The sequence below is a fragment of the Erinaceus europaeus genome, chromosome 13, assembly GCF_950295315.1.
Source record: "Erinaceus europaeus chromosome 13, mEriEur2.1, whole genome shotgun sequence".
Taxonomy (NCBI): Eukaryota; Metazoa; Chordata; class Mammalia; order Eulipotyphla; family Erinaceidae; genus Erinaceus; species Erinaceus europaeus.
The window spans coordinates 1142260-1157350 of NC_080174.1; the positions used below are offsets into that span (position 1 = coordinate 1142260).

The 15091-nt window shown below is 51.6% G+C and overlaps 1 protein-coding gene across 1 annotated transcript in view; it reads right to left on the reverse strand.

Annotated features, from left to right (window-relative positions):
- LOC103127856 (uncharacterized) overlaps window positions 1–15091 on the reverse strand; it is a 135114-nt gene that overhangs the window by 58319 nt on the left and 61704 nt on the right. The window contains exons 47-59 of the mRNA XM_060205114.1: window positions 14413–14629; window positions 12426–12655; window positions 11395–11690; window positions 10683–10815; window positions 9684–9829; window positions 7647–7779; window positions 6766–6911; window positions 5900–6032; window positions 4830–5046; window positions 2844–3073; window positions 1963–2108; window positions 1097–1229; window positions 103–248 (exon numbers count right to left, since the gene is read on the reverse strand). Coding sequence (XP_060061097.1) covers window positions 103–248; window positions 1097–1229; window positions 1963–2108; window positions 2844–3073; window positions 4830–5046; window positions 5900–6032; window positions 6766–6911; window positions 7647–7779; window positions 9684–9829; window positions 10683–10815; window positions 11395–11690; window positions 12426–12655; window positions 14413–14629 — 2306 coding nt within the window. The remainder of the gene's footprint in view (window positions 1–102; window positions 249–1096; window positions 1230–1962; window positions 2109–2843; window positions 3074–4829; window positions 5047–5899; window positions 6033–6765; window positions 6912–7646; window positions 7780–9683; window positions 9830–10682; window positions 10816–11394; window positions 11691–12425; window positions 12656–14412; window positions 14630–15091) is intronic.

The following is a 15091-nucleotide window of genomic DNA, read 5'->3' on the forward strand; positions in this document are numbered from 1 at the left end:
GAAGAAGGAGTAGGAGAAGAAGGAGTAGGAATGTGAAGACAGCAAGATTGGCCCTCCAGGGAGCACTGCAGGCCACCAGCAATATCTCACAACCCTTCTTACCTGGGACAACCATGGGCTCTGTGGGTGGGCTTGAGGACTCACAGGCAGGGATGCTGCAGTATTCCCACCTCACAGCACTGTTGGTGGTATAACACCATGGGGCAATTTCTCCATCAGGGTTCCGGCAGTAGTTTCCAACCAAATTTCTGAAGACGGAGGGGCCGTGATCAGGTTTGCCGAGAGGGTTACACAACACGACCAGCTTTTGCCTTTTTCATTTTCCCGTTTCCTTTCTTCTTTCTTATCTACCATCTCAATACCATTCCTCACTCTGTGGATGTTGACTTCATTGCACCATGTTCCCTAACACACCATTTCCAGCCCATACTGTGCAAAGACAGAAGCATATACCCACGCAGTCTTCCTAAGCAGAGGAATTCCAGCACATTTCACACAATGGTGACACAGAGTCACCTCTAGATTTAGGCTCACAAAGGGAAGAGTGTGATTCTGGGCTGCTTAGAGTACTGAGCTGTACTGTGCTGTTCTGCGCTGTGCTATGCTGTGCTGCGCTGTGCTGTGCTGTGCTGTGCTGTGCTGTGCTGTGCTGTGGAAAGACAATGTCACATTTCCATACTCCTCCCACCTCACGGTCATCGTGAGTCCTAGTAATGTCCTGGAAGTGTGCCACTCTAAATTCAGAGTGTCTCCAGGCTCCATCACTCTACTGCTTGTGGCACTTGATAAAACAGCTCGCTGATAGGGCCCAGTGTCAGGTACCCCTCCTCAATAGAACGGGGTTCTCTCTGGGACTGGCGTTGATCACAAATGATTGGGGATCCAGGGCTGGGGTTTGCTAGGGAGCTGAGGGGTATAAGAAGGCAAAGCACTTTCACAAACAGTGCTGTTGCAGATTCCTGCTGTGTTCCACTTTGTCTGTCTGCACAGTCCCAGGCCAGATGGTTTGGTTGTAGGTCACAGGAATACAATGACTCTAGAGGAAAGATCCCACGGACAAGGGACTGACTGTGAGGGAGAACGTGGGGGCACCTACTTGGTGGGGTAGTTCTCTGGGGTCCTGCTGTGGCTGTGAGGGCTCTGTGCCCGCCACTGCTGACAGGTGTGCCCAGAGGCAGTCACAGCCACGCTCCCCCTGTAGTTCTCACCGGTGCCTTCCAAGCACTGACCTGTTGGGTCGGAGAGCAACATGGTTATGTCTGTGGGGAGAGAGGACACCAGAACAAGGAGATCTTTGCAAAGGTGGAAAGTATGAAGCCTGGGAAGAGACAAAAGGCATGGCCCAGGAGAGCCTCCCTGCCTCTCTTCCACACCTAGGCCCTTGTCCGGTCATGAAAAAAGGGGTGCTTCTTGTCAAAGAAAATGTCAGTTTTCTCAGTGGCCAGCCACAATCACACTGTGTGCAAGCCTTCTTGGAAAGGGAGTTAGAGGGACAGAGAAATAGACACACACACACACACACACACACACACACACACAGACAGACAGACACACAGAGAGAGAGACAATAAAGAGAGAGAATCTCAAGGCCTCAGCTAAGACGTACCCATCAGCACAGCCTTCTCACCAGCCAATACAAAGCAGATCAGGAGGACAGACACAGTGGATACAGAAGGAGCAAACTGCTCTAGAAGATTTGCACTCGGTGACCTTCCCTGAGCATCCCAGCTGGCAAAATCACAGACACATTCTGCACAAGAGCACAGGAAGCACTGCCCAGGAGTCTCTCTGAACAGGGAAACTCACGTCAACCTCCAGAGAGCTGTGAGCCGGAACTGCCCACGTTCTGCTCACAACACAGCGGACACATCAAGAGAGCTCCCCCAGAAAGACCAGCCCAGTGAAGGAGCAGCATCAAGACAGCATGGGTGGCCCTGGGGAGAGTCTCAGGGCCTTCCTTACCTGGGACAACTTGCTGCTCCGTGGGAGGGGTAGGGGACTCACAGGCGGGGATGCTGCAGTATTCCCACCTCACGGCACTGTTGGTGGTATAGCACCAAGGGGCAACCTCTCCTCCAGTGTTACGGCAGTAGTTTCCATCCAGATTCCTGAAAAGGAAGGCATCAGGACTCGGGCTTGCCAAGAAGCCTAGGGAACAGGTCTCCCTGCTGGCTTCTTGACACAGCCATCAGCTCTACTGGGTGCCTGGTTCTTGGGATGTCATGGTGCTCCCTGCCCTCAGCAGCCTGGTGTGTGGGGATGGGACCAGAAATGGGCACTTCTTCATGGAGCTGAAGACACAACAACTGTGGGTTCTTCCTCAGCTGAGCAACTTCAACAGGTTTCTTACCACCATCCCACACAGGTGTCCCCTGACATTGGACTCAAAAGGGAGGGAAGTTGCTTTGAGCTGGACAACGTGCTGGGCTGTGCACATGAGACACAACGCCTCACTGCTGTGTCAGTGTCACTTGATACCCATGGGCCCTATTCATGTGTGTCAAGAGTGCCTCGCGTGTGCTCAGAGAACCTTCCACATCATGACTCGTTTGCTGTGTCCCCTGTCAAAGCAGAAGCAGGCCAGGCGGGACTCCTTCCTGCCATTCCCTGGTGAGGAGAGCAGAAGCCCGTCCTGCGGACTGACTTTTCTATGAAAGACCTAGGGGTACTGGGGTCATGGCCAGCGGTGGCGGCACAGGGTGCTACTGTGCTGTCCCCAACTCATGCTCTCGTCTCCTGTCTGCAGATAGGTCTTGGCCACAGGCGATAGGCTACGTCCAGAGAATGGATAAACATCCCAATCACCACCTCACGCTGGGACGTAGAACCATGGGGACACCTACTTGGTGGGGTAGTTTTCCGGGGTCCAACTGTGGCTGTGAGGGCTCTGTTCCCTCCAGCGCTGACAGGTGTGCCCAGAGACAGTCACAGCAACGCTGCCCCTGTAGTTCTCACCGGTGCCTTCCAGGCACTGACCTGTTAGGGCAGAAAGTGAGGACGTTGTGTTTGCATGAAGGAAACATAGCACAACAAAGCATTCATCTTTTCCTTTCTCTCCTTTCTCTCTATATCTCTCTCTCATTCCTGTTCTCTCTCTCTCTCTTTCCCATATAGAAATCAGAGAAGCCTGAGCAGAAAGCAGAATCATTGGAAGCATGGTTCTTGTCTTCCCTTCACCCTGTGTTTGGACATTTCAGTACGGGTAATTCTTGTCAGAAGGTGTCTCCTTGCTGAACACCTTCAAGAAAGCCCCCTTCCAGTGGAGAATATCCCCTCTCCATCATCCCCTCGCTCGCTCACTGAGTTCCCCTTTGTGGTGTTCACAAAGTACATCCAGGTCTGCTGGTCTCTGCATACACTGAGCACTCAACTTGCTGTGTGGAGCCAGGTCTTCAGTCAACTGAGCGACTGAATCACGTACCACAGGCTTTCACACAGAATGGCACAGAATGCAATGGAGACATGGTGCCCTAGGCGCTGCACCCCAATATGTCGAGACTAGGGGCCCATGTGTGAAAAATCCAGTCTGTCCGCAGAAAATGGAACATGACATAAAGGACAATGGACAGAGACCCTGACCACCGGAGTCTTCTAGCAGGGGATGGGATGAGCAGAGGCAGAGAACACTGGGCAGACCCCACTTCACCTGAGATGCAGAGATGACAAAGACTCGATCAAGGCATGGAAAGAAAGCACCACCATGAATGTGTATATGTGTGTGTGTCTTTGTGATGTGTGTGTGTCTTTGTGATATGTGTGTGTGTGTGTGTGTGTGTGTGTGTGTGTGTACGTGCTCATGCGTGGAAGCACTACAATGTGGCTGGAGAAGAGAAAGCTCCATCGGGAAAAGCCTCGTGACCCGGGAAGTCAGGTAGGCACAAAACCCAAGCACCCTGAAGTCAGTTGGAAACCCCTGAGGCTAGGCTTCTACAGGCAGAGCCACGGAGTAAGAGGAGACACAAAGTGGCTCAGCAAAACAACATGAACTGGTGACCTTGAGCCTGCCTGGGCTCAAATCGGGGAAACCACTGGCCTGTTACCCCAGGACATAAGGGGTACTCAGGTCACTGATCTGGCAGCAGAAACTCCCTGCAAGGCCTGGGGAGTTAGCTAATTGAGCACTCTGGCTCTGTGCCTGCACAAAAGGGAACTCTAGTAGGCTCCATGCCTACTGTGAGACTTCCGGGCAAAAGGGACTTCCAGAATTGGGTCTATACTATCTGATGGGTCATTGGAGGTGGACAACAAAGGACTAGAGCAGCTGTAAAGCTGACTATGGACTGGACTTTGCTGCAATGGAAAAAAAGATGTTGAGGCCCAGAAGTGTCACTCCTAGTGGGGCAAACATATTACCTTACAGTGTGCTGGCACCCAAGTTCTAGCCAAAACTTTACCCCAGCAGAGAAAAAATAGCAGAAGATATGTTCTTGCCAAGAGCACGTGAACTATTCCCCAGGAAACTCTTCTCAGCCATAACGCCAACATCAACAAATAGCAACGAAAGTTGGTAAGCCCGGAACGCTTACTTTGACCAGAACAGAACCATCAAATCCACACAGTGATTCTAAAAGGGCCATCCTACACAAGAAGTAGGAGGAGGAGGAGGAGGAGGAGGAGGAAGAGAAGGTAGAGGAGGAAGAGGAAGAAGAGGAGGAGGAAGAGGAGATTGAGAAGGCGAAGAAGAAGAAGAAGAAGAAGAAGAAGAGGAAGAAGAAGAAGAAGAAGAAGAAGAAGAAGAAGAAGAAGAAGAAGAAGAAGAAGAAGAAGAGAAGAAGAAGAAATAGAAGATGATGATGAAGAAGGAGTAGGAGAAGAAGAAGGAGTAGGAATGTGAAGACAGCAAGATTGGCCCTCCAGGGAGCACTGCAGGCCACCAGCAATATCTCACAACCCTTCTTACCTGGGACAACCATGGGCTCTGTGGGTGGGCTTAAGGACTCACAGGCAGGGATGCTGCAGTATTCCCACCTCACAGCACTGTTGGTGGTATAACACCATGGGGCAATTTCTCCATCAGGGTTCCGGCAGTAGTTTCCAACCAAATTTCTGAAGACGGAGGGGCCGTGATCAGGTTTGCCGAGAGGGTTACACAACACGACCAGCTTTTGCCTTTTTCATTTTCCCGTTTCCTTTCTTCTTTCTTATCTACCATCTCAATACCATTCCTCACTCTGTGGATGTTGACTTCATTGCACCATGTTCCCTAACACACCATTTCCAGCACATACTGTGCAAAGACAGAAGCATATACCCACGCAGTCTTCCTAAGCAGAGGAATTCCAGCACATTTCACACAATGGTGACACAGAGTCACCTCTAGATTTAGGCTCACAAAGGGAAGAGTGTGATTCTGGGCTGCTTAGAGTACTGAGCTGTACTGTGCTGTTCTGCGCTGTGCTGTGCTGTGCTGCGCTGTGCTGTGCTGTGCTGTGCTGTGCTGTGCTGTGCTGTGCTGTGGAAAGACAATGTCACATTTCCATACTCCTCCCACCTCACGGTCATCGTGAGTCCTAGTAATGTCCTGGAAGTGTGCCACTCTAAATTCAGAGTGTCTCCAGGCTCCATCACTCTACTGCTTGTGGCACTTGATAAAACAGCTCGCTGATAGGGCCCAGTGTCAGGTACCCCTCCTCAATAGAACGGGGTTCTCTCTGGGACTGGCGTTGATCACAAATGATTGGGGATCCAGGGCTGGGGTTTGCTAGGGAGCTGAGGGGTGTAAGAAGGCAAAGCACTTTCACAAACAGTGCTGTTGCAGATTCCTGCTGTGTTCCACTTTGTCTGTCTGCACAGTCCCAGGCCAGATGGTTTGGTTGTAGGTCACAGGAATACAATGACTCTAGAGGAAAGATCCCACGGACAAGGGACTGACTGTGAGGGAGAACGTGGGGGCACCTACTTGGTGGGGTAGTTCTCTGGGGTCCTGCTGTGGCTGTGAGGGCTCTGTGCCCGCCACTGCTGACAGGTGTGCCCAGAGGCAGTCACAGCCACGCTCCCCCTGTAGTTCTCACCGGTGCCTTCCAAGCACTGACCTGTTGGGTCGGAGAGCAACATGGTTATGTCTGTGGGGAGAGAGGACACCAGAACAAGGAGATCTTTGCAAAGGTGGAAAGTATGAAGCCTGGGAAGAGACAAAAGGCATGGCCCAGGAGAGCCTCCCTGCCTCTCTTCCACACCTAGGCCCTTGTCCGGTCATGAAAAAAGGGGTGCTTCTTGTCAAAGAAAATGTCAGTTTTCTCAGTGGCCAGCCACAATCACACTGTGTGCAAGCCTTCTTGGAAAGGGAGTTAGAGGGACAGAGAAATAGACACACACACACACACACACACACACACACACACAGACAGACAGACACACAGAGAGAGAGACAATAAAGAGAGAGAATCTCAAGGCCTCAGCTAAGACGTACCCATCAGCACAGCCTTCTCACCAGCCAATACAAAGCAGATCAGGAGGACAGACACAGTGGATACAGAAGGAGCAAACTGCTCTAGAAGATTTGCACTCGGTGACCTTCCCTGAGCACCCCAGCTGGCAAAATCACGGACACATTCTGCACAAGAGCACAGGAAGCACTGCCCAGGAGTCTCTCTGAACAGGGAAACTCACGTCAACCTCCAGAGAGCTGTGAGCCGGAACTGCCCACGTTCTGCTCACAACACAGCGGACACATCAAGAGAGCTCCCCCAGAAAGACCAGCCCAGTGAAGGAGCAGCATCAAGACAGCATGGGTGGCCCTGGGGAGAGTCTCAGGGCCTTCCTTACCTGGGACAACTTGCTGCTCCGTGGGAGGGGTAGGGGACTCACAGGCGGGGATGCTGCAGTATTCCCACCTCACGGCACTGTTGGTGGTATAGCACCAAGGGGCAACCTCTCCTCCAGTGTTACGGCAGTAGTTTCCATCCAGATTCCTGAAAAGGAAGGCATCAGGACTCGGGCTTGCCAAGAAGCCTAGGGAACAGGTCTCCCTGCTGGCTTCTTGACACAGCCATCAGCTCTACTGGGTGCCTGGTTCTTGGGATGTCATGGTGCTCCCTGCCCTCAGCAGCCTGGTGTGTGGGGATGGGACCAGAAATGGGCACTTCTTCATGGAGCTGAAGACACAACAACTGTGGGTTCTTCCTCAGCTGAGCAACTTCAACAGGTTTCTTACCACCATCCCACACAGGTGTCCCCTGACATTGGACTCAAAAGGGAGGGAAGTTGCTTTGAGCTGGACAACGTGCTGGGATGTGCACATGAGACACAACGCCTCACTGCTGTGTCAGTGTCACCTGATACCCATGGGCCCTATTCATGTGTGTCAAGAGTGCCTCGCGTGTGCTCAGAGAACCTTCCACATCATGACTCGTTTGCTGTGTCCCCTGTCAAAGCAGAAGCAGGCCAGGCGGGACTCCTTCCTGCCATTCCCTGGTGAGGAGAGCAGAAGCCCGTCCTGCGGACTGACTTTTCTATGAAAGACCTAGGGGTACTGGGGTCATGGCCAGCGGTGGCGGCACAGGGTGCTACTGTGCTGTCCCCAACTCATGCTCTCGTCTCCTGTCTGCAGATAGGTCTTGGCCACAGGCGATAGGCTACGTCCAGAGAATGGATAAACATCCCAATCACCACCTCACGCTGGGACGTAGAACCATGGGGACACCTACTTGGTGGGGTAGTTTTCCGGGGTCCAACTGTGGCTGTGAGGGCTCTGTTCCCTCCAGCGCTGACAGGTGTGCCCAGAGACAGTCACAGCAACGCTGCCCCTGTAGTTCTCACCGGTGCCTTCCAGGCACTGACCTGTTAGGGCAGAAAGTGAGGACGTTGTGTTTGCATGAAGGAAACATAGCACAACAAAGCATTCATCTTTTCCTTTCTCTCCTTTCTCTCTATATCTCTCTCTCATTCCTGTTCTCTCTCTCTCTCTTTCCCATATAGAAATCAGAGAAGCCTGAGCAGAAAGCAGAATCATTGGAAGCATGGTTCTTGTCTTCCCTTCACCCTGTGTTTGGACATTTCAGTACGGGTAATTCTTGTCAGAAGGTGTCTCCTTGCTGAACACCTTCAAGAAAGCCCCCTTCCAGTGGAGAATATCCCCTCTCCATCATCCCCTCGCTCGCTCACTGAGTTCCCCTTTGTGGTGTTCACAAAGTACATCCAGGTCTGCTGGTCTCTGCATACACTGAGCACTCAACTTGCTGTGTGGAGCCAGGTCTTCAGTCAACTGAGCGACTGAATCACGTACCACAGGCTTTCACACAGAATGGCACAGAATGCAATGGAGACATGGTGCCCTAGGCGCTGCACCCCAATATGTCGAGACTAGGGGCCCATGTGTGAAAAATCCAGTCTGTCCGCAGAAAATGGAACATGACATAAAGGACAATGGACAGAGACCCTGACCACCGGAGTCTTCTAGCAGGGGATGGGATGAGCAGAGGCAGAGAACACTGGGCAGACCCCACTTCGCCTGAGATGCAGAGATGACAAAGACTCGATCAAGGCATGGAAAGAAAGCACCACCATGAATGTGTATATGTGTGTGTGTCTTTGTGATGTGTGTGTGTCTTTGTGATATGTGTGTGTGTGTGTGTGTGTGTGTGTGTGTGTGTGTGTACGTGCTCATGCGTGGAAGCACTACAATGTGGCTGGAGAAGAGAAAGCTCCATCGGGAAAAGCCTCGTGACCCAGGAAGTCAGGTAGGCACAAAACCCAAGCACCCTGAAGTCAGTTGGAAACCCCTGAGGCTAGGCTTCTACAGGCAGAGCCACGGAGTAAGAGGAGACACAAAGTGGCTCAGCAAAACAACATGAACTGGTGACCTTGAGCCTGCCTGGGCTCAAATCGGGGAAACCACTGGCCTGTTACCCCAGGACATAAGGGGTACTCAGGTCACTGATCTGGCAGCAGAAACTCCCTGCAAGGCCTGGGGAGTTAGCTAATTGAGCACTCTGGCTCTGTGCCTGCACAAAAGGGAACTCTAGTAGGCTCCATGCCTACTGTGAGACTTCCGGGCAAAAGGGACTTCCAGAATTGGGTCTATACTATCTGATGGGTCATTGGAGGTGGACAACAAAGGACTAGAGCAGCTGTAAAGCTGACTATGGACTGGACTTTGCTGCAATGGAAAAAAAGATGTTGAGGCCCAGAAGTGTCACTCCTAGTGGGGCAAACATATTACCTTACAGTGTGCTGGCACCCAAGTTCTAGCCAAAACTTTACCCCAGCAGAGAAAAAATAGCAGAAGATATGTTCTTGCCAAGAGCACGTGAACTATTCCCCAGGAAACTCTTCTCAACCATAACGCCAACATCAACAAATAGCAACGAAAGTTGGTAAGCCCGGAACGCTTACTTTGACCAGAACAGAACCATCAAATCCACACAGTGATTCTAAAAGGGCCATCCTACACAAGAAGTAGGAGGAGGAGGAGGAGGAGGAGGAGGAGGAGGAAGAGAAGGTAGAGGAGGAAGAGGAAGAAGAGGAGGAGGAAGAGGAGATTGAGAAGGTGAAGAAGAAGAAGAAGAAGAAGAAGAAGAAGAAGAAGAAGAAGAAGAAGAAGAAGAAGAAGAGAAGAAGAAGAAATAGAAGATGATGATGAAGAAGGAGTAGGAGAAGAAGAAGGAGTAGGAATGTGAAGACAGCAAGATTGGCCCTCCAGGGAGCACTGCAGGCCACCAGCAATATCTCACAACCCTTCTTACCTGGGACAACCATGGGCTCTGTGGGTGGGCTTGAGGACTCACAGGCAGGGATGCTGCAGTATTCCCACCTCACAGCACTGTTGGTGGTATAACACCATGGGGCAATTTCTCCATCAGGGTTCCGGCAGTAGTTTCCAACCAAATTTCTGAAGACGGAGGGGCCGTGATCAGGTTTGCCGAGAGGGTTACACAACACGACCAGCTTTTGCCTTTTTCATTTTCCCGTTTCCTTTCTTCTTTCTTATCTACCATCTCAATACCATTCCTCACTCTGTGGATGTTGACTTCATTGCACCATGTTCCCTAACACACCATTTCCAGCACATACTGTGCAAAGACAGAAGCATATACCCACGCAGTCTTCCTAAGCAGAGGAATTCCAGCACATTTCACACAATGGTGACACAGAGTCACCTCTAGATTTAGGCTCACAAAGGGAAGAGTGTGATTCTGGGCTGCTTAGAGTACTGAGCTGTACTGTGCTGTTCTGCGCTGTGCTGTGCTGTGCTGCGCTGTGCTGTGCTGTGCTGTGCTGTGCTGTGCTGTGCTGTGCTGTGGAAAGACAATGTCACATTTCCATACTCCTCCCACCTCACGGTCATCGTGAGTCCTAGTAATGTCCTGGAAGTGTGCCACTCTAAATTCAGAGTGTCTCCAGGCTCCATCACTCTACTGCTTGTGGCACTTGATAAAACAGCTCGCTGATAGGGCCCAGTGTCAGGTACCCCTCCTCAATAGAACGGGGTTCTCTCTGGGACTGGCGTTGATCACAAATGATTGGGGATCCAGGGCTGGGGTTTGCTAGGGAGCTGAGGGGTGTAAGAAGGCAAAGCACTTTCACAAACAGTGCTGTTGCAGATTCCTGCTGTGTTCCACTTTGTCTGTCTGCACAGTCCCAGGCCAGATGGTTTGGTTGTAGGTCACAGGAATACAATGACTCTAGAGGAAAGATCCCACGGACAAGGGACTGACTGTGAGGGAGAACGTGGGGGCACCTACTTGGTGGGGTAGTTCTCTGGGGTCCTGCTGTGGCTGTGAGGGCTCTGTGCCCGCCACTGCTGACAGGTGTGCCCAGAGGCAGTCACAGCCACGCTCCCCCTGTAGTTCTCACCGGTGCCTTCCAAGCACTGATCTGTTGGGTCGGAGAGCAACATGGTTATGTCTGTGGGGAGAGAGGACACCAGAACAAGGAGATCTTTGCAAAGGTGGAAAGTATGAAGCCTGGGAAGAGACAAAAGGCATGGCCCAGGAGAGCCTCCCTGCCTCTCTTCCACACCTAGGCCCTTGTCCGGTCATGAATAAAGGGGTGCTTCTTGTCAAAGAAAATGTCAGTTTTCTCAGTGGCCAGCCACAATCACACTGTGTGCAAGCCTTCTTGGAAAGGGAGTTAGAGGGACAGAGAAATAGACACACACACACACACACACACACACAGACAGACAGACAGACACACAGAGAGAGAGACAATAAAGAGAGAGAATCTCAAGGCCTCAGCTAAGACGTAGCCATCAGCACAGCCTTCTCACCAGCCAATACAAAGCAGATCAGGAGGACAGACACAGTGGATACAGAAGGAGCAAACTGCTCTAGAAGATTTGCACTCGGTGACCTTCCCTGAGCACCCCAGCTGGCAAAATCACGGACACATTCTGCACAAGAGCACAGGAAGCACTGCCCAGGAGTCTCTCTGAACAGGGAAACTCACGTCAACCTCCAGAGAGCTGTGAGCCGGAACTGCCCACGTTCTGCTCACAACACAGCGGACACATCAAGAGAGCTCCCCCAGAAAGACCAGCCCAGTGAAGGAGCAGCATCAAGACAGCATGGGTGGCCCTGGGGAGAGTCTCAGGGCCTTCCTTACCTGGGACAACTTGCTGCTCCGTGGGAGGGGTAGGGGACTCACAGGCGGGGATGCTGCAGTATTCCCACCTCACGGCACTGTTGGTGGTATAGCACCAAGGGGCAACCTCTCCTCCAGTGTTACGGCAGTAGTTTCCATCCAGATTCCTGAAAAGGAAGGCATCAGGACTCGGGCTTGCCAAGAAGCCTAGGGAACAGGTCTCCCTGCTGGCTTCTTGACACAGCCATCAGCTCTACTGGGTGCCTGGTTCTTGGGATGTCATGGTGCTCCCTGCCCTCAGCAGCCTGGTGTGTGGGGATGGGACCAGAAATGGGCACTTCTTCATGGAGCTGAAGACACAACAACTGTGGGTTCTTCCTCAGCTGAGCAACTTCAACAGGTTTCTTACCACCATCCCACACAGGTGTCCCCTGACATTGGACTCAAAAGGGAGGGAAGTTGCTTTGAGCTGGACAACGTGCTGGGCTGTGCACATGAGACACAACGCCTCACTGCTGTGTCAGTGTCACTTGATACCCATGGGCCCTATTCATGTGTGTCAAGAGTGCCTCGCGTGTGCTCAGAGAACCTTCCACATCATGACTCGTTTGCTGTGTCCCCTGTCAAAGCAGAAGCAGGCCAGGCGGGACTCCTTCCTGCCATTCCCTGGTGAGGAGAGCAGAAGCCCGTCCTGCGGACTGACTTTTCTATGAAAGACCTAGGGGTACTGGGGTCATGGCCAGCGGTGGCGGCACAGGGTGCTACTGTGCTGTCCCCAACTCATGCTCTCGTCTCCTGTCTGCAGATAGGTCTTGGCCACAGGCGATAGGCTACGTCCAGGGAATGGATAAACATCCCAATCACCACCTCACGCTGGGACGTAGAACCATGGGGACACCTACTTGGTGGGGTAGTTTTCCGGGGTCCAACTGTGGCTGTGAGGGCTCTGTTCCCTCCAGCGCTGACAGGTGTGCCCAGAGACAGTCACAGCAACGCTGCCCCTGTAGTTCTCACCGGTGCCTTCCAGGCACTGACCTGTTAGGGCAGAAAGTGAGGACGTTGTGTTTGCATGAAGGAAACATAGCACAACAAAGCATTCATCTTTTCCTTTCTCTCCTTTCTCTCTATATCTCTCTCTCATTCCTGTTCTCTCTCTCTCTCTTTCCCATATAGAAATCAGAGAAGCCTGAGCAGAAAGCAGAATCATTGGAAGCATGGTTCTTGTCTTCCCTTCACCCTGTGTTTGGACATTTCAGTACGGGTAATTCTTGTCAGAAGGTGTCTCCTTGCTGAACACCTTCAAGAAAGCCCCCTTCCAGTGGAGAATATCCCCTCTCCATCATCCCCTCGCTCGCTCACTGAGTTCCCCTTTGTGGTGTTCACAAAGTACATCCAGGTCTGCTGGTCTCTGCATACACTGAGCACTCAACTTGCTGTGTGGAGCCAGGTCTTCAGTCAACTGAGCGACTGAATCACGTACCACAGGCTTTCACACAGAATGGCACAGAATGCAATGGAGACATGGTGCCCTAGGCGCTGCACCCCAATATGTCGAGACTAGGGGCCCATGTGTGAAAAATCCAGTCTGTCCGCAGAAAATGGAACATGACATAAAGGACAATGGACAGAGACCCTGACCACCGGAGTCTTCTAGCAGGGGATGGGATGAGCAGAGGCAGAGAACACTGGGCAGACCCCACTTCGCCTGAGATGCAGAGATGACAAAGACTCGATCAAGGCATGGAAAGAAAGCACCACCATGAATGTGTATATGTGTGTGTGTCTTTGTGATGTGTGTGTGTCTTTGTGATATGTGTGTGTGTGTGTGTGTGTGTGTGTGTGTGTGTGTGTACGTGCTCATGCGTGGAAGCACTACAATGTGGCTGGAGAAGAGAAAGCTCCATCGGGAAAAGCCTCGTGACCCGGGAAGTCAGGTAGGCACAAAACCCAAGCACCCTGAAGTCAGTTGGAAACCCCTGAGGCTAGGCTTCTACAGGCAGAGCCACGGAGTAAGAGGAGACACAAAGTGGCTCAGCAAAACAACATGAACTGGTGACCTTGAGCCTGCCTGGGCTCAAATCGGGGAAACCACTGGCCTGTTACCCCAGGACATAAGGGGTACTCAGGTCACTGATCTGGCAGCAGAAACTCCCTGCAAGGCCTGGGGAGTTAGCTAATTGAGCACTCTGGCTCTGTGCCTGCACAAAAGGGAACTCTAGTAGGCTCCATGCCTACTGTGAGACTTCCGGGCAAAAGGGACTTCCAGAATTGGGTCTATACTATCTGATGGGTCATTGGAGGTGGACAACAAAGGACTAGAGCAGCTGTAAAGCTGACTATGGACTGGACTTTGCTGCAATGGAAAAAAAGATGTTGAGGCCCAGAAGTGTCACTCCTAGTGGGGCAAACATATTACCTTACAGTGTGCTGGCACCCAAGTTCTAGCCAAAACTTTACCCCAGCAGAGAAAAAATAGCAGAAGATATGTTCTTGCCAAGAGCACGTGAACTATTCCCCAGGAAACTCTTCTCAACCATAACGCCAACATCAACAAATAGCAACGAAAGTTGGTAAGCCCGGAACGCTTACTTTGACCAGAACAGAACCATCAAATCCACACAGTGATTCTAAAAGGGCCATCCTACACAAGAAGTAGGAGGAGGAGGAGGAGGAGGAGGAAGAGAAGATAGAGGAGGAAGAGGAAGAAGAGGAGGAGGAAGAGGAGATTGAGAAGGCGAAGAAGAAGAAGAAGAAGAAGAAGAAGAAGAGGAAGAAGAAGAAGAAGAAGAAGAAGAAGAAGAAGAAGAAGAAGAAGAAGAAGAAGAAGAGAAGAAGAAGAAATAGAAGATGATGATGAAGAAGGAGTAGGAGAAGAAGAAGGAGTAGGAATGTGAAGACAGCAAGATTGGCCCTCCAGGGAGCACTGCAGGCCACCAGCAATATCTCACAACCCTTCTTACCTGGGACAACCATGGGCTCTGTGGGTGGGCTTAAGGACTCACAGGCAGGGATGCTGCAGTATTCCCACCTCACAGCACTGTTGGTGGTATAACACCATGGGGCAATTTCTCCATCAGGGTTCCGGCAGTAGTTTCCAACCAAATTTCTGAAGACGGAGGGGCCGTGATCAGGTTTGCCGAGAGGGTTACACAACACGACCAGCTTTTGCCTTTTTCATTTTCCCGTTTCCTTTCTTCTTTCTTATCTACCATCTCAATACCATTCCTCACTCTGTGGATGTTGACTTCATTGCACCATGTTCCCTAACACACCATTTCCAGCACATACTGTGCAAAGACAGAAGCATATACCCACGCAGTCTTCCTAAGCAGAGGAATTCCAGCACATTTCACACAATGGTGACACAGAGTCACCTCTAGATTTAGGCTCACAAAGGGAAGAGTGTGATTCTGGGCTGCTTAGAGTACTGAGCTGTACTGTGCTGTTCTGCGCTGTGCTGTGCTGTGCTGCGCTGTGCTGTGCTGTGCTGTGCTGTGCTGTGCTGTGCTGTGCTGTGGAAAGACAATGTCACATTTCCATACTCCTCCCACCTCACGGTCATCGTGAG